Source organism: Octodon degus, unplaced genomic scaffold (genome assembly GCF_000260255.1).
Source record: "Octodon degus isolate 3935 unplaced genomic scaffold, OctDeg1.0 scaffold00063, whole genome shotgun sequence".
Lineage (NCBI taxonomy): Eukaryota > Metazoa > Chordata > Mammalia > Rodentia > Octodontidae > Octodon > Octodon degus.
The window spans coordinates 5,795,179-5,814,868 of record NW_004524639.1 but is presented as its reverse complement, the minus strand read 5'-3'; the positions used below and the strand labels follow the sequence as shown (position 1 = coordinate 5,814,868).

The 19,690-nt window shown below is 38.4% G+C and overlaps 1 protein-coding gene across 1 annotated transcript; it reads left to right on the top strand.

Moving 5' to 3' along the window:
- Nucleotides 1–9,029: 9,029 nt before the first annotated feature.
- On the top strand, nucleotides 9,030–10,001 carry LOC101580360 (olfactory receptor 10A7-like). Its single transcript, XM_004634532.3, has one exon. It carries the CDS (start codon nucleotides 9,030–9,032, stop codon nucleotides 9,999–10,001), a length of 972 nt encoding a protein of 323 aa, XP_004634589.3.
- Nucleotides 10,002–19,690: the final 9,689 nt, after the last annotated feature.

The following is a 19,690-nucleotide window of genomic DNA, read 5'->3' as shown; positions in this document are numbered from 1 at the left end:
CTTTCTTCTTTCTTTCAGAACCGGTATTGAACTCAGGCCTTTGTGCTTGCCAGGGAAGCGCTTATTCCACTAAGCCATCTCCCCAGCCCCTTGTGTAAATTCTTTATCATAAGGTTCTCCACGCATTTAGGGCTCAACAAATATTTATAGCTCTCACTCCTGTGACTGCAAGCAAACACTATCACCTCTACCACTCTGCCACAGTGATAATATAAGTAATATAAATGTTGCTACATTTGGCAAAGCACGGCCGAAAGATTTAAAAATTGGCTGTTCTATCTCACAACGCATAAGTGATCCCTAAAGCGTGGGGTAAAAGATCTTGATTTCAACCTATGCTTTTGGAATTTTTTCAAGGGGCCTATGTCCACATGACTTGAGTTACTATAGAATGTATGTGTTCATCTTTGAATCTCGATGTACTTTCAGGGCCATAGGAGGTCATTCGTACCCTTTGTACCACTGCCAAGGCTTCAACTGCAGAAGGTCTAAGGAAGTGGGCTGAATGTAATTTGAATTCAGCAAGCCCTTGACAATTTTAATCATTTGAATTATGATCACTCCTATTTTAATTTTTCTTTTTCCCCACAAGAGTATATTAACCTTTCTTAGTTTTGTTGAGTATCAACTGCTCAGAATTTGCGAAAGAACATTTTCTCTATCTCTAAATAAACCAGAAATTTTCTTCTACACGGAAATTTATTGAGGTGCTATGCATATTCAAGGAAGTGGGGAGAATGGAATATAGCCAGATTGATTGTATTCTTTTTCTTTCAAAAATGACCAATTGGTTTAGCTGCTCTGGAGACTAAATTAATCCATGTAAATTTCCTAAATAGCTCACTGATAGCTCAAATGGGAATCATGAACTTGAATATGCAGTCTGAAAATTTTCAGTTAAGTTACAGACCAGAGTGTGAGCATAACTTTAATGGCAATAAAAAGAGATGGAAAAGGAGCCAAAAATATTAAGCAGCTTGTCCATAGAACATACTTATTTCACCATAAAGCTCTCTGCTTTATCCAATTAATTCTCAAGTGCTGAGCAGTTCAGATAGCTTTTGTGAAGGCAGAGGGCTGGTTATTTGTGATCTTTTATAGTCCCTTCTTCCTCTATGACCTTAGGATTCTTGGAGTCTTGCCAACATTACTTTTTTTAGATTCTTTACTTGAAACCTCCCCTTCTTTCCTTCCTTCCTTCCTTCTTTCCTTTCTTTCTTTCTTTCTTTCTTTCTTTCTTTCTTTCTTTCTTTCTTTCTTTCTTTCTTTCTTTCTTTCTTTCTTTCTTTCTTTCTTTCTTTCTTTCTTCCTTCCTTCCTTCCTTCCTTCCTTCCTTCCTTTCCTGCTTCTCTCCCTTCTGCCTCCCTCCCTCCTTCCCTTCCTCCATCTCACCTTCCTTTTTTCCTTCCCTCCCTCCCTTTTTCCTTCCCTTCCTCCTTCCTTCTTTCTATCCTTTCCTCCTCCCTCCCTTCCTCTTCCTTCCTCTCTCCTTCCCTTCCTCCCTCCTTCCTTTCTCCCTTTCTTCTTTCTTCCATATTCCCACATCTCCCTCCTAAATATTTTGCCTTCTCTAGATATTTCTTGAGTACACATTCTACCTAGCGACTGTTCTCTGTTACTGCACAGCAAAACCAAGGTAGCGAACACGCCTACTCTCATGAGATTGGCCATTTACAACGTTCCAGGATGTGTCTTACCTGATGGTTCAAAAAAGATACCTGCTTGGTCTTGCTTGACTTGATCGTACTTATATCTCCATGATTCTTTATAAGTTTTTCTCCTTTTTCTTTGGTTTGGAAGGTTTAAGATCTTAGAGAAAAGGAACAGTTTGAGATTGGGAGATCAGCTTGACATGGCAGAGAATGGGACTGGAGTGTCCCTGACAAAGCTTCAAGGCTTAAGCAGCTCCAGAAATCTCCTGCCTACACTACTCCTCCAGATTATAGAGAGGAGGCAAGGTGTGCATAATTAAAATAAGCAAGGAAGGAAAGAAATAGTGTCTTAAATAAAAATTTTTTTTAAAAAAACCCAGAGAGATAGTTCAGTGGTCTGAGTGCCTGCCTTGTAATTGCAAGGACCCTGCTTCAATCCCAGGTGCTGCATCCCGTGTCAGTCCTGGAATCCGGGGTGCACTGTGCAGGCCACCAAAATTGGGCATGGTGGCACATACCTGTGATTCCAGTGCTGGGGATGCTGAGAGAGGAGGATCACTAGGAGTCCAAGCTATGTAGTTAAACACTATACCAAATAAATAACTTTAAAAAATATTTATTTTTTATTTTTTGGCAGGACCGGGGATGGACCTCAGGCTCTTGCGCTTGCCAGGGAAGTGCTTCTTCTACTGAGCTATCTGCCTGGCCCCGATTGGTTTCCTTTTAGTGCAGAAAGGAGAAAATCCAGTGGAAAGGATGCAGCTCAGTGATCTCTCTTCTCAATTATCTGAAAGGCTACATACAGAAAGAGTTAAATGTGTGCTGCGTGGAACTAATGAGCAGACCAAGGAAGAACAAGCAGACTTTAAATCAGTTTTGTTTTATTTTTAATAATTACAGCAGAGCCAGGGAGATAGCTCAGTAAAATAAGTGCTTGCCTGGCAAGTGCAGGGCTTGAGTTCAATTCCAGTACCGCAAAAAAAAAAAAAAAAAAAAAAAAATTACAGGCAATCAAATGTGAAATATGTGGTCTTGGGAGTGATAACAATAAAAACAATATCAATGGTTGCTATTGCTATTTTAATGTAGTTTGTGTAACATTTTATTTTTTAATATTTACTTATTTATTTGATACAGTGTCTTGCTACACAGCTCAGCCTCTTGTCCAGCCTCTCCAGTGCTGTGATTACAGGCATGTGTCACCAAGCCTGGTATTGGGGCTGGCACAGTGTGCTGAAGGTTCCAGGGGCTCTAACCCGGGTCCTTGCACTCGCCAGGCAGGTGCTTAGACCACTGACCTACCTCCCCAGCCTTGTGTAATATTTTAAAATATTACCTCATTCAACTTTCAGTATCCATTTTGTATGATTCAAGGTAGATTGTCGCATCCCTATGTTAAAGGTAAAAAAAGTGTGTCACAGAGAAGTTAAGGATATCGCCCAGTGCCACACAGCTAACACAAGATAAGCAGGAAAACTAAATTCAGTAACTGTTGATTTGGTGTTGGGGGAGCCCTTAAGGAAGGGTTCCCTTCTTTGGCTCAGTTCACATAGTAAACAAGCTGTCTTCTACAAAGAAAATTCCAGCAGAGGCTCAGACTTTCAGTGACGCAAGAGACATCAGGCTAGGGTCCCATGTCCAATTATGCTCTGCAAACCAGTGTGAATGGAAGTGAAACAGTTTGCTTATTGCCATTTCTATTTCAAGGCTGTGTGGCTCTGACTTCAATGTGAAATTGGAGGTCTGACCTAGTGTGTGACACCAAGTATGACCCTTCTCATGGTTGTGTTTCACTATCTCCTGTGTGCCCTGGTGTTTTTTTGGGTGTGCATATTCAATTACTCTCCTGAGCTTGTAAACACACATGGTTTTCAAGATTTGCCTAAAATGAAAAAGATTACTATTAGAAGAAGCATATCCCACTGCTTCCTGCACAAAAACAAACAACAGAATGAATTTTCTTGATTGACTCGTCCATTTTTTTCGTAGTTCTCTTGATGGGGACAGCAAGTTCTTTATGAGCTAAGATGGTATTGTTTGTGTGTGTGTGTGTGTGTGTGTGTGTGTGTGTGTGTGTGCGCGCGCGCGCAGAAAACTTTATAGCACTGTTTCAAAACTTCTTTTCTTTTAATATGGTTTTGAAAGTTCTGCCTGATAATCATGGATTGTATCTGGAGGCCCACTCGCTAAAAGCAGGTTGAGTCATAAGCAGGTTGTAAGAGTCCAGGAGACCTGCAGTGATGACTAACAGAGTCATTATTTGATAAAAAGGGAAAAAATAGGTATTGCGCTGAAAGGAAGGCTGGGGGAGCATGAAGAACTTCTTGAACAAGAGAGAAAAAAAGCCACTTGGAAGCTAGCTGGCAGGATGAGTGGGGACTGGAGAAAACCGGTCTTGTGCGGTGGGACTCGCTGCTGCATTTTAATCACATCTCTATGTGACTGGTTTTTTCCTCTTTCTGTTTTTTTCAAGTGAGAAAGGACACAGAGGGGATTCAGCAGGAATGTAGCTCTTTAAACTTTAGATTTTCTTCTGCCCCTTGCATATTTTTAGGTTGACATCTGGAAATGTTTCATTTTAAGTTCAAATATAGGTAAATATGTATTTTTTGTAAGCTTGTAAATACTAACAGTTTAAAATGGAGCTCTTGCATTGTTCTTTTAAGAACTTCAATGGATTCTAACTAAAGGCTATCATATTATAATATGCACTGTCACTCATTAAAATATAAATGCACAAGTGCTCAAACAGAGAGACATTTAACACCATTATCTTTTCTTCTAGAAGTCACCTTCTCATTCATGGTCACTATGGAATTTTATTCTAATGGCAAACATTTTTATGCTTGAAAGTCTGCTCTTGATCATCCTATTATATATCCTAACAATAATAGGTACATAAAATGAAGTTTTACACAAAAACTTTACTGCACCCGGAAGGCTCCAAAGTGTTAAGTAATAAATAAAAGAATGCTATGCAGCTAGACGTGACAGAGAACCTGGAACTGCTCTGGCCTCCAGATCTTCTGCATTCCACCCTGTGGTACTCTGGAACCTCAGGAAAGAAGAAACCCTAAGTCATGGTGAGATTCAAGATGCTTTTCTCCTGTAAGTGGGATAAGGGTCATTGTGAAAGGAGCAGCAGAAAAGGAGAGCAGAATGACTCCTCAAGCTCAGCAAAACAGACCAGATTTCCAGAACAGCCCATAATTGTACTACTAATTTCTATTAGTTTATTGTAAGGAATAGTTAATGCTTAATTTTTTGACCAATTTTACATTCTTGTATCTGGTAATCTGAACAACTACTTTGAAGACAGCAATCTGCAATAGTTCACGACCATTGTTGACTTCCTATATCTTGTTTTGAAATTTTGTATGATTTTAATTACTTTTGATTCCCTTTAAAAAAATAAATAAATAAAGCGCTTTTTTTTTTTTTACCAACCTCCATGGGAAGTCATTGTCCACCTCTAGGAAAAAATTCTTTCAGTCTATCACTATTCATATAGTATTTTAGGCCCAAAAATTCTTTATTATTTTGGTTGTTTTGTGCATTGTGGAACATGTGGCAACATCCTGGAGTTCTACTGTCTGTAGATATTGCTGAATGTCCTCTAGGTCATATAGGTTTGGGAGGAACTACCTCTAATTGAGAAACTTTGATTTGGGCTATGCATATGCTAGCTTGAAAACTAATTTCTTATTTAGCTTGTTTAAGACTGTGAAAAAGGCTCAAGTCAGTCAAATATATTATTTTACTTTTATTTGGGAAAATGTCAAGCTCTGGTTGCTTTTGCTTGAATTCTTTTCTCATGTAAATGAAGAGTTGTTGATTTTGTAGGGTACAGGAGTTCCTGAATCCATGTCAAAGGGATTTGTGCCTGACTAAACACTGGGTCTTGAGAGAACCAAAATCAGCTTCCTGTAAACTGAATGTCAAGTATAATATATATATATATATATATATATATATATATATATATTTTTTTTTTTTTTTTTTTTTTTTTTTTTTGCAGATCCAGGGATTGAATTTAGGTCCTTGCGCTTGCCAGGGAAGCGCTTATTCCACTGAGCCGTCTCCCCGGCCCCTAGGTATATATTTTGAGAAAGGCCATTAGGTGATTTTATCATTGTACAAACATCACAGAATGTGCTTACAAAGCTAAGATCGTGACATCACTAGGTGCTAGAATCTTATGGGACCAACATCATATGTGTGATCTCTTGTTGACTGAAATGTCATTATGCAGCTTGTGATTGCATTTAAAGACATCTGGGGAGAGGCAGAATGGAGAAGAGGGGTGCAGTCAATAACAGACAAAATCATAATGAAAACTGTCATTTATTTTATGCCAACCACTATGACAAGTATATTATTTTGACTACTGTGTTGACTAATCAGAACAATCCTAGAGGTAGTTATAATCATTTGTTAGTTAAGATAGGATGAGACTGTCATAACAAAAGGCTAAAAATATTCAGTAACAAAGATAAACTAGAAATGTCTTTCTCTGCAGGCAAAGCCTGGGCAGGGTGTTTAGGGTCTCTCTGGCACTCCATGCTATAGGGTCCAAGCAGCTTCTGGGATGTGTTGTTGCTTTCCTGTCTCCAATAACTAGCTTCTACCTCATGGTCCCAAGTGACAACTCCCCGTTTTGCTATCAGGTCTGCATTCCAGCCAGGGAGAAGGATGAAAAAAACAAGGTGATGATATGTAATTCTTTTTTAAAAGCACAATCTAAAAGTTACACATTTTATTCCATTTACACCTTATTGGCTCAACCCAGCCACAAAGGATATGTGAACTTCAGTGAGGTTGCCATGTGTCCAGCTACAAGAGTTGGCTTTTGGGATGGAACAACATTTTTGTCAGTAAACTAACTTATGTAACATAGCTACTCCAATTCATTTAGGTATTATCTATGCTGCTTTCTGGATACAATGTTGTTGTTGTTGAATAGCTCTGATAAAACTGAATGGCCTACAAAACTTGAAATATTACTCTCTGGCCTTTAAGAAAAAGCTTGCCAATCCCCAATCGGGTAGAAGCATAGAATGGACATCTGGAGACCTCTAAGAGGCTCTGTCAATATTTTTGTTTAACTCATGAGGAACTATAGGCACATAGAAGGTACTTAAATGGCCCAGGGTCATGTAGTGGTAAACAGCATAACTCATGAACTGAACATGTTCTATTTGATACTGTTCACTCCATCATACTGCTTCATTAAATCACTCAGCAAATATTTTTGTGTCTGATCTGTGACAAATAATGTTCTACAAATTGAGGATTGAATAGTGGATAAAGAGGGGATACTTCTGTTCTTACAGAGTCTGTATTAAAAGAGACAGACTAGTAGACAGAATTCAATATAATGTGTTACATGTGATGGGTGGTAGGTGCTGTACATAAAAATGAATCAGGATAGAAGGGAAGCCAGTCACAGAGTGGGGGTAGGGATGCATTTTCAAAGGAAATGGCTCATGATGGCCTGAATATTGGGGAAAGCAGAGAGTGAGCCTGCGCCAAAGCTCGAAGAGGAGGTGGGAGCCTGAGCTGAGAACATCCAATAAAGGCCTGAGTTCCCCCTCAAAGAGGAGGTCGAAGCAAGGGGCAGGAGCTGGACAGGAACAGGAGCCAAAAGAACAAAGAGAGCAGTGTGGATGCCCACAGCTTGTTTGGCTTTTGTGCAATGGGGAACCGGTACAAAGTGGGAGTGTAGGAAGAAGGCTCACTAAAAGGCACAAGATTGCAGCGGAGAGTTTGCCTTTAACCCTTTCCAACGGAATACTAAAACCCCAGGCATACAGACAAAGAACACACATGCGCATTTGGAGCTTGGCTAATAGCCCGCTGCGCAAGCCATTTCGGAATCACACAGAGCTGTGTGATCTTGCCTCTGTCACAGACTCATTTGATCATTTCAAGGACATTGTTGTTAGTGTTTTTATTAGCCGTGATTAATTGAGCACTTTATGTGTGGCAGGTGCTTTATGTACATAATCTCCTTTAATCTTTACCTAACTCTATAGATATAACTATTCTTTTAATTAATCTTTAAATTAAGCATTTAAGTGGTGATAGGTAACACTTAAGAAGTAATGAGAAAGACATGATTTTCCTCCTGTGCATTTATATTGCTTTCTCTTTTTACAGCATCATGATTACTAATGTTAGTTAATGCTTCTGTGGGGATGTTTTGATAAACAGTTTTATTTTGTAAGTAAAAATACTTAATGATTATTTAGTCCTTACTTATCAGGCACTGTTCTAATTACTGTAAATGTTCTCAAAATAACACTGTGAGGGGCTATTCTTGTTATCCTTCTTTCCAGATGAGAAAACTGATGTTCAGAGAAGTTAAGTAACTCTCTCAAAGTCACACAGCCAGGAACTTGAGAGACTGAAATGTATTCTTGGCAGTCTGACTCTGAAGTTGATGTGTTTAATTGGCATAACACACTGCCTAGGAGAATTGAAGGGAAAAACCATGTTAGTTTCCTTCCCACTGTTGCTGAGGTATGTGGAAAGCTATTTATTTGGTTCTTGTGATCTAAGTCATGGCCATTATCACTGCAACATCAGGATATTTGAAGTGCAGATAAAGTACCATGAAAGAAATATACTTCCATCAGACTGATCCAGGAAACCCGGATTTAAAAAAATAGCAAAAATTATAAGATGCATGCATTTTCTCTTTGTATGTGTGACTGTTGATAAGTGTGCATGAAAGGTGAGTCTAATGAGCAGTTTTAGATCCCAGCACTTCACATTTCTTCCTCAAAGCCTAAATTCCAATTGTTCGAGGGGTAAAGATCTACAAATCAGAAATCTTGATTCTCCTTTAGTGAATACACCTGGTTTTCTAGAAGCTACTCTTTCCAGGGACTGCTGTTCTTCTGCTTCAAGGATAGAGTTCCCAAGGAGAACAGGCAGTCCAGGAGCATCGATGGGGTGACTCTCCACAGCATTTTAGTCCTAATGTCAATGCAAGAGGGCCATAGATGTGACTTGCTATCTGCCTCACCATTTCTCAGAATTGCCAACGTTTGCTAAAGAGTTTCCTTGAAAATTTCTGCTGTCCAAATTGTCATAAAGGATTTCAAACTTGGGCTCTACATGTGTTTTCTCAATGTGCGTTTGGGGTTCTGAACTTGCTGTCAGCATGATTGTACCCTGGATTGTTCCCTTATTTAATCTCTTCCTCTTCATTTTACACCCTGGTCATATGACAGGTTTTGTGGATTTCTAGAAACAATTTTCTGAAGGTTGATATAATTGGCTATATCCCAGGATACGCCCTCAATACTGCAGAACTATAACCAGTGATCGAACTGGATTGTGAGAAATCTAAGTGGTAGAGTGATCTGCTATATGGCTGTGGAAAAACCAAGATTTCCTCGGGAACTTTTGCTTTCTATGGGGCCAGGCAACACCACTATGATGGTAACTCAGTTTATCCTATTGGGGTTTGGAGACCTCAAGGAACTGAATCCCTTCCTCTTCCTTGTATTTGGTGTCATCTACTTAGCTACCATTTCTGGAAATCATCTTCTTGTGGCATTAGTGATCACACAACGGGGACTCCAGACTCCAATGTACTTCTTCTTGGCAAACCTCTCATGCTTGGAGGTGTGTTATACATCTAATATTGTGCCCAAGATGTTGGTGGACTTGTTGATGGAAAACAGAGGGATCTCCATGGTGGGTTGTATTATCCAACTCTACTTCTTTGGGGCCCTGGGAAGCACTGAATGTTATCTGCTGGCTGTGATGTCATATGACCGCTACCTGGCTGTCTGCCAGCCCTTGCATTATCCAACACTAATGCACAAAGCCCTGTGTGGAGGACTAGTAATTGGATCATGGTTTAGTGGCTTCACAGTGGCAGCTGCATTCCAGGCTGCCATGGTATCCAGCTTGACCTTCTGTGGTAACAATAAGATTGACCACTTCTTCTGTGACTTGAAACCTCTACAGAAGCTCTCCTGCTCAGATCCATATCTTGTCAATCTGGTCTGCATGACTCTTACAGCCCTTGTAACACTGGCTCCTTTTGGACTAACTCTAGGCTCCTACTGGAGGATTACTTCAGTAGTCTTGCATATATCTTCTAAGACTGGCAGGGAAAAGGCATTCTCCACATGCTCATCGCATCTTGTAGTAGTGACTCTGTTTTATGGAACATTAATCCTAATCTATGCTGTTCCCTTAGCTGGCCAGGTGCCAGCTGTCAACAAGACTTTCTCCTTGCTCTATACTGTGGTCACTCCCATGTGCAATCCTCTTATTTACAGCCTCAAAAATAGAGATGTCAAGGAGGTTCTGAGAAAGTTTAGGATTTGATCTTATAATAAAAAGTCAAAGCATTCTTCCTCTCCTCTAGGAAGTTCTAGTTAGATTAGGACAGTACACAATAGAATATATACTTTTTAATTTTAATGTTTTTATTTATAATATTTATCTTTGTTCTATATATTTTTCCTTCCTTTTTTTGCGGAACTGGGGATTGAACTCAGGATCTTGTGCTTGCCAGGCAAGCGCATATTCTACTGAGTTATCTCTCCAGCCCTAATAGAATATATTTTGCATAACTTCAAGTATAGGCTAATGCCCATATCCTATATTTTCAGGAGAGGATTGGTCCCAAGATGCTGGTGCAATGATCTGGTTTTCCTTAGGCTTATTTACAAGGTGAGAGCAGAGATTAGTTCCTAGTCAATGGGAGGGAAACCATTCTAGGATAGATAATATATCAGTGCTACACAATTCCCTCCAAGAGCTTAACCATGGAGATTAGAGTTTGTAAGTACACCTTAGCTGTGTTCAATTTCCATCTTGAAATATCACACTGAATCTCATTCATATGTACCAGTAATAAATGTTAACCAAAATTCAAACATAGGTAGTACTTGTTTTTTGTTCAGTTAGGGAGATGCTGCTCTGATCTGAAAAAGAAAATAGAAAGCAAGACAGCGCAAAATATGTACTATAATATGTAAAAAAAACAGTGTTGGTTAAGCAAGATCACAAGCACATAATTTCAAAGGGACTATTGAAAACTTTAATCAGTGAAGCAAGTGGGAAAGTAAATAAAGAAGAATGAAAAATTCTAGGGTTGGAAGAGAAGTGATAGCTTTGGTACCCCAATGAAACTGGTTGTGTTCCCTAAAGTGAAGAGGCTATATGCTTCCTTCCATACTTGGGCTAGAATTCTGGCTAGAAAGCTGACTCTGTTAAATGGTTAGTGGTAATACTGCACCTCACTTAGCCTGATATTACAAAGGTAAAGATGGAATTGAACAGAATATATGGAAAGCCACTACTAGAGTAGTTTTTGAGAAATGTGCATTAAGCACTTGCAGCAAATTCATTAGACGTGTGGGTTGCCTGTAGTAGTTTTTTTCCTAGATTGAGTTTTCTCTAGTATTTACAGTTTCCCACTGTGTTTTCATTTCTTTCATTGTATTCTCATCCCAGATCCTTCTGCTGTGTCCCTCAGCTTGCCATGCTGGCTCACTTCTGTTTCTGTTTCTTATTCTTGTGCTTGTTTTCAGCTACCTAACATAATCAATTGGCATGTTAAAGATACACTGCGTGAGAGAAAGGGGCAAAGCAAAATGATTTATCTGAAAGGGGTGAAATTATGTCTTCATTGCTGCAATCAAAAATATTTATTGAAAGCCTGATATTATCTGTGCATCATGCTAGGTGCTAGGAATAGAAAAATCAAAACTGTGTACAGTTTCCAAGCATGACGATATTATAGTCTGATGGCCTTAGTTGCTCAAAATTTATGTTTTCACATTGTTTATAAAATATGTAGATCCTGCAAGAACTACCTATAAAAAGAATCTCTGCAAATAAAATTCCAACGTTCTTATTTACCTTAGGTTTAAAAGCATTATATAATAAAGGGAAGCAATCTAATGTAAAGGTCTAACAAAACTTTTAGTGGAGCATGAACAAACAGAAATGTTCAGAATGGCCTTGCTTTAGTTCTCTTCCTTTTATGCATAGGACTGATTTTCCCATGAAATTATAAACCTTTGAAGGACAGAGGCATAAATCGTTTCCAGTTGTGCCCTCAAATACCCAGCCTATGCTGCCCTGCCCACAGTGGACATTTGATACCCATCTTCACAGGAAGAAAGTCCAGGCTCCTTGTTATGGAATCCAAGGCTTTTCATGACTCTGCTTCTGCCCCCTTCTCCAATTTCATCTCCCATCAGGCCCCAGCTCATCATTTACCACATCAATATTTGTAGCCCAATTCATGCCCCTTGGCTGAACAATCCTGACCACATTTACACAGCATCTAGATAATACCGCCCCCCCTTTTTTTAATACTTAGCTTCACCATCTTCCTCTCCAGGAAGGCTTGCTTATTTTCTCCTATCCAATACCCAGAGCCAAATGCTGTTCTTCTATATTCTCAGGAAATCACTGTGGACTAGGTTTAGGAAACTATCACAATAGTTTATCACTCTGTCTTCTTTAACTGGAAGAACACTTGGCATATAGGAGATAGTGAGCAATATTTTTCATGAATATATGAGTGGTTATATGCCATTCATTGCTGCCAAGCTCTTACTACTTCCTTGGTTTTGAGTACTAACTGTGTCTTGTATATCTCTCAATAATTTTATATTGGAATAAGCATTACAATAAAAAACTAAAGAATTCTAGAATGACATATAAAAAAGGTACTTGATCTGGATTGTGTTGGAAATATCAGTGATATAATGCCTGAATGATAAATAAGAGTAAGTCAGATAGAGCTAGATTATAAAATGAGGTGGGACAAGGTAGTATTTTGATAGAGGAATATCAAACAAGTCTGCAGTGATAAAGATCCTAGAGTGTTCAGGGAACAGAGAAAAGGCTGGTGTGGCTAGAATATAGTAATCAAAAGAAAAAGCATCATAGATGAAGCTGGGATGGTAGGCAGGAACCACACAGTGTTGGTTAAGAATGATTGGGATTCCTCATTGTTTTTTAGTTGGGTAATGTAATCCATTTTATGCTTTAAGAATACTATGGCTTCTTGTGGAAATGAAAGGCTAATAGATGTTGGGAAAACAATTAGGATGTGACTGTAATGTTACCTGTGAGAGATGATGCTAGTGTCGACTAGGAGAGTACTGATAGAAATGGAGAGAAATTGATAGGGTTTGGTGATGGATTATAAAGTGACGCGTCAATAACTTTCTGATTACTGATTTGTGAATTGAGTGTGTACTTGGAAAAAAGGAAGGACGATAGAAATTTTGTACAATAATATTGTGATATGGAAGTGGATGTCAAGTAGGTAGTTTAATATACTGATATGGAACTCAGAAGAGATAACTGGTCCAGAAATATAAATTTAGAATCCATTAGCATGTAGGTGGCATTTAAATGCATGAACGTGGGTGTAAGCATATGGAGAAACAATGTAGAGGAAGAGCAGAGGCCAAAATGAACCTTTGAAATTCCATAACTTAGAGACTGCGTACATTACAAATAGCCAACAAATAAGGAGATGATTTAGAGTTAGGAAAAAGAGTATGTAAATATAGATAAGAGAATGTTTTAATAAGGAGGACCTGGTAAACCATGAGGAAGATTGCCAAGGGGAAGACTAAATGAGGACAGAGAAAAGTCCATTGTAACTGGTAAGCTGAAGATCATTGACAACCTCAGTAAAGGTCCTTTTGGGGTCTTTGGATAGAATGTTGTGTGCAGAAACAGTATTCGACTAACACAGATGAAAAGAAGGTCAAAAAGGAGAAGATGCTATATAGACATTATTCTTTGTAGAAGTCTGGCTACTATAGCAAATAGATGTGGTTAGACCAGTAAAAGGAAGCTCAAGGGAAGGTGTTAATCTTACAATATGCAGGAATAAAAAATGTTTTATTACTATTAGAGAGGAAGAAATTAGAGATGCAGGATAGGTTCCCTATAATGATAAGATCCCTGCAAATGCAAAAGCACAGGTGAAAAAATTGGCCTCTGATCAAAGAAGTAACGCTTAAATTATGACAAACATGTACTGAATGCCTACTATGTTATTGGTTTTGTTTCAAGTACTAGTGATACAATAATGCATAAGACATAATCCCTGCCTACGTAGAGTTCACAACCTGAAGAGAAAGACAATTATAATTAGGTTGATTAATACTGTGATAACTGCAGGGTCCTAAGGAAGCATCAGAGAAGAGGCTCTGCTATAAATTGAATCATGTTTCCTGAGAATGATATGTTGGAATCTTAATGCCCATATCTCAAAATAAAACCTTATTTAGAGATGCAGTGTTTACAGAAGTAAGCAAATTAAAATGAGGTCTTTAGTGTAAGCCCTAATTCAATATGACTGGTGTCTTCTTTAATGAGGAAACTTGTCCACAGAGACAGTTAAATACAGACTTCCTTGAAGACATGAAAGCAGAAGTTAGAGTGAAACATTTAAGCCACAATATGCCCAAGATTGCTGAAAAGCTTTCATTGGTCAAGAACAAGTATTAGGATAGATTCTTTCTCAATGAACCCAACCTTTCTGGTGTCAGACTTCCTGTATTCAGGATTACAAGAAAATAAATTTTATTATTTAAGCCCCTCCCTTTATGTTACTTGATCATGGTAGCTCTAGAAAATTAATTCGGGCAATCAAAGAACCCTGAAGAATACTGTTTAGTTTAAGCATTGACTTCTAAGAGGAGGTATTATGTGAATCGAATCAAGATAAATGAAGTGCATGGAGAGATTTTGAGGAGGACATTCCACACAGTGGTCACCATCTACAATGGCTCAGAAGTCAAAGGGAATATGTATGTCCAATCTGTTCCAAGTAATCCACATAGCTGGTTGTATAGTGTTTGGGCCATGGTGGTGACAACTGAGACCCTAGAAGCTGCTGTCAACTCATGAAAGCGCTTCTGTTCTAAGCCAAGGGAATTTGGAATATATACTGAAGCCAAATAGGTGGCCTTTCAATGTTCGTGCCTGTCTTCCACTATTCATCTGACTAACTGTTTTTCTGTGGAGCCTTCTCTTGTGTCTATTGTGTCACTGCTCATACATAATTCTGAGCAAGAACTTGCTTCTCAGTGTCTTTCAATATGCAGGGAATGCCTGGAGGGTAGGGGCGATATTCAACTTGCAAAGATAAGCCCAATGCCTGGAAAATACTTGGCATATACAAGGCCTCCAATAAGTGACTATCCTCTTGTTCTTGGGGATAGCACTGAGACTCCCTGGTTTGCTTTGGAGGGAAACTCCAAAATGCTCCATATTTTCTGTTCACTTTCTTCCTTCACTGATGAATCTCTTGCACTTGGCTCTCATTTCGTTCCTACTTGTTTTTTTTCCTTGGGACCAAGGCCCCTGGAAGCTTCAAGTATGCTTCTTCTTACCCCAAACCAGTGCTCCTCACCTCAGGCAGGACCTCATGCATGTTGCTTACCACCCTCTTTGAGGGAACATGGTTCACAGCACATAAAGTCTTGTAGTCCAATAATGTCACCTTGTTTCTACCCCATGGTTTTGCCATGACTATTGCTTAACTTAGCCTTAATCAGGGTCATTAGGTCAGTTTTAAGGAAGTAGTTGCTATGGCTAGAATGAAACAAAGAACAGGAGGCAGCTCTGTCAAGAGAATGCAATTGAAGCAAGAGGATGGGGCAATAGGGTGGCTGGGCTGTGCAGTTGGGCAGGATCAGATCATCTGAGTAATCTCTAACAGAGCCAAATTTGGCCCCCATAGGGATCACCATTGAAGGCAGAACAGGGCACTGGATCAGGAAACCAGGAAGAATGATGGCCAAGATAAGAGGTAGAGAAGAAATGTGTTTGAATTAGACTAAATTTATTAAAAGTGCACATCCCTTCATGTTTGCTATTTCAATGTGTGTAAACAGACTCCAATTTGAGTACTCACACACACACAAGTACACAGGCCATGGACACAGTATGATGACACACAGATCTGTATACACACTCATACAATCTAATGTGACGTGCTTTGGCTAGCAGATACAATAATATCTCATCTGAGTGTCATTGGATGGGAAGAAGGGCAAGCCTCTATCCAACTTTGTGTATAAAATAAGAGTAGAAACTTCTAATGGCCTAGTTCTTCTTCACTCTAATTGTTTCACATACATAGTGCTTTGTCTTCTTATACCAAGTAAACTTCATATAATTTCCCTTTTCTTGGATAACCTAGGCCATATTATGGACATGAATTACTAAGGGTCAGCCTAAGATACAGGCTACCCTTGGAAACTATTGAGTAGATGCCATGTCCCCTCTAAAGAGTCCCAGTTCCACAGAGATACATTTTGTGTATGCAGAGATATATATGTTCACAAATATGCATTCATACACACTATTTTTCATACAAATGTCTTCTTGCCAATTATCCACAAAAATCATACTGTGTAGATACACATGCAGTGCAATTGCAAGCTACTTATGCATGTTGCAGTTGAGTTTGTGAGTAGCTCCCTTTCTTGTAGCCAATAACCTGCTCATTTCATCATATTCTTTACTTGTGAAACTAATTATTGGGATTAAGAAGTTAGTGCTACATTTACTTTAGAAAAGATAGTTTTAATTGGTCAGACCTAACATACTTAAAGAAGGTGTTATAACTACAAAGAACTTCACTGGGAGATGGGCTCAGGAGGGTTATTAAAAATAAGTGCATTAATAAATCCTTGGGAGGTCATTACTTTGTGACTTCCCAAGTTATGTTTATTATTAGTAACAAGATGAGAAGAAATTCCCTGACTTCATTAGAGACCTAGAAAAGTAACTTTTCCTTGGCAATATTTTCCTTTCTTATTAGAACGTATTTCTTTTGGAAGATGCTATGTCAAATTGGCCTGCTCTAAATATCCTTTTTATCTGAAGAAAACCCTTTAAAAACTCTCCATAGCTTCAGGGCCCATCCCTTGATAATACTCTTCCAATACGTGCACATACGCAGAGACACATGGCAAAACAGCCACCTCATTAGCTCAAAGTTGGAAATAATTAAAACAGTACCCTGACCAGTGATATTTGTTTGTGCCCCACCCAGAGGTGATAGAAAACATTTCACAAACATTTTATTGACCTCTATTTTATGTACATATAAATAATGCACTCATCACAAACTCTTATCTATGCATTTAGACCAGGCTGGCAGAATTGAGTGTAACATCCATTGTTTGGCAGACACTATCGTACCTGATCTGTACAGCATGGACAAGGAAGGAGATATTTGCAAGCACATGTTCCACATAAAAGAAGTATCTAAAGAAGTGTACACTACAGTATCCGATCGTTTCAAACAGATAAATCTGTGTCTTTTCATGCCAGGTATACCTGCCCTTTCTAGTTGATTCTAGGCCATTTTATGGACACTAATTGTTGATTTGCACTAAATGTAGAGGTATCCTTAAGAACTATCTTGAGAGGTATCAGACTGTTTAATCACCCACTAAATGGCTGCAGGCTGTCAATTTTTAAAATATCCTATCTTTCTACAGTCTCTTCTTGCTGATAACATTGTTTATGCACACTTTGGCATTTTCTGTTCTACCTCAGGCTCAGAAAACAAGCTGAGTTACAGATGTGTATAAAGTAGCACTGACAGCCTTAGGGGTTTTCCTGTGAGTTTTGGTGCATAAATTTTGCATCATCTCTTTTGGCTGTCCTAGGGCTTTTGAGGGTTAATTCTTAGTTTTCATCTCTGTGCATACTAGACAACTACGGTTTTTAGAAGGGAGACCTTCACATAAATAATACATTATTGTAGTTAGGGTTATTATAGATAAAATAAGCCATTTATTTTTTTTTAATTTTTTAGGGTGGTATTTGTTGCACATTTATTTCTCTTACAGTTCAACTATACAATATATCTCAAGCACCAATAAAATGACCAGTCACCAGAAAGTGGTTATTTTTACAGGAAAACTGTAGTTCAGCTATTTCCCCCAAGTTGCTATCTTCTTACAGAATTTATTTTTCAGAGATGGTCTGATGGCTAATCAAACTAATTCAAGAGCAGCCTAAAACTGTATTTCCTTTTGGAAAATCTGTGGAATGTTTGGAGTAGAGAACTTAAATTTTGTTAGAAGACATGAACAACTATACTTTTCACCAAATGCAATATTTAAATCAAGAAATACAATCTGGTTACCAGATCTAAATCCATGTCGTCATCTAAGAAGAATTCCAGACTGTCCTCAGAAACAACACTTTCTGGCTGACTGTTAAAAATGAAAACAAAGAAAAGTAAATGATTTCTGAACTATGTCAGTGGATTGGCTTATTTTTATTTTTGCCATAATTTTATTGATAAACACATAGCAATGAGTCAGTTTCAAATCAAATGGGTAGGACAGTTTCAATAATTAACATACTGCATACATACTTCTTAGTGGTTAATTACTGTACAAGATGCAGACCTGATATCCTATTTACAAACACCATTAGAACAAATCATTCTTTTCATTAACAGAATGTAACTATATATCTACCCAACCACTTTGAATACACAGAAACAAAATGGACATTCATATGTATACCCTTTTTTTGTTAATTTCTTTATTTGACTATTATAGGAATGTAAACTCAGCAAAATATTCTAAAAGAGTCCAGTATCCCATAATAGTATTGGGTCATCCGCTTAACAGGCAATGTTAGAAATTGTTGATGTGAGTCCCCCACAGCTCAACATAACAACAAGGCTATAATTCTTATGTTTCATTTTTATAATTTCCTTCTGGATGGTTAAGACCAAGGTAAAGCAGGACCTATGAAACAAGAGTTGTAGCTTTTGGGTCTCATAAGGTCAGTGAAATCCCCTTGGGATTTATCCTGAGATCCTGTACCTCAGATTGTAGAACCTTTGTTAGTGTCAGCCATGTGGATGAGTCACGGACTTGCTTGGCCAATGTGCTCTCTGAGAAAGCCAGAGAGAATCTTTTCTCTCCATGTGACTCTCCTTAGGCACACTCTACATCATCGATCACTTTCCTCTTGGGCCCCATAATCTTCTTGATCAGAAAATTTGGGACACTACCAAGTAACATGACGTTACAGAACAAGTTCTCATATGTCCTGAGTCTTAATTGACCTTAGAAGGCTAGGGCCAAGATGTTGGCTTTCCTTGCAGCACTCCTTTTTCTCTAATTTTGGTCTGCAAACTTAGGTTGTTAACCATCCAGAAGAAAAGCTTGTTGTTATTATCGAACAACTTAAGCTGTTAAGCTTAACCCCACTATCTGTCTGCATATCAAACATCTTCGGCGTAACATGGAACAGGTATTTTTCATCAAGTATTGATATGTTGAACTTTAAGTCCCTACAGAATATGATAAAAAACATTTAAAAATTAGAATACATTTAAAAATAGGCATAAAGAACTATACACTTCTTACGTTTACACATAAGTCCAAAAATCTCACCATATACAACCTTGAAGCAGGACAGTCCCACAATATTCCCTTTCCTGTATCTTGCATTCCTTCACCACCCCCTTCTTCTTGAACAACCATCTACCTGAGAGACATCATAGCAGCAAATGGCACGTCATGACAAGCAGCCCATGTTCAGTAGACCAGAATGACAGGCACTCCAAGCATGAAACTACTATTACAAATTACCATATGGAGTGCAGTAGCTTAGTTCACAGGTATCAGGATATATAGTCATTCAGGATGAGAATATTTCCCAATAACTGCTAGAATAATAAATCTTCTGAAGATTCTCAGGATCATTGCCTTGCTCATCTTCTACATATAACTGTATGGCTTGACATTGTCATGTTTTCTAGCTCTTCTCCTTTTGCTCTCTTGATTAGTTAAGGCCTGGAGATCCTGCTTTCCTTTTAATAGTATTATATTTTTTTTTCTTTTGAGTTTTAATACAAGGGAGACAATACGATATTTATACATGTGTGTCTGATTTATTTCACTTATAAGTATATGTTCAAGTGGCATCCACTTCAATATAAAGCCTTCGAGTTTATCATTCTTAATAGCTGAATAATACTCCATTGT

Excerpts from the sequence above, each read along its gene's own strand:
- LOC101580360 (XM_004634532.3), top strand. The coding sequence starts at position 9,030 with ATGGCTGTGGAAAAACCAAGATTTCCTCGGGAACTTTTGCTTTCTATG.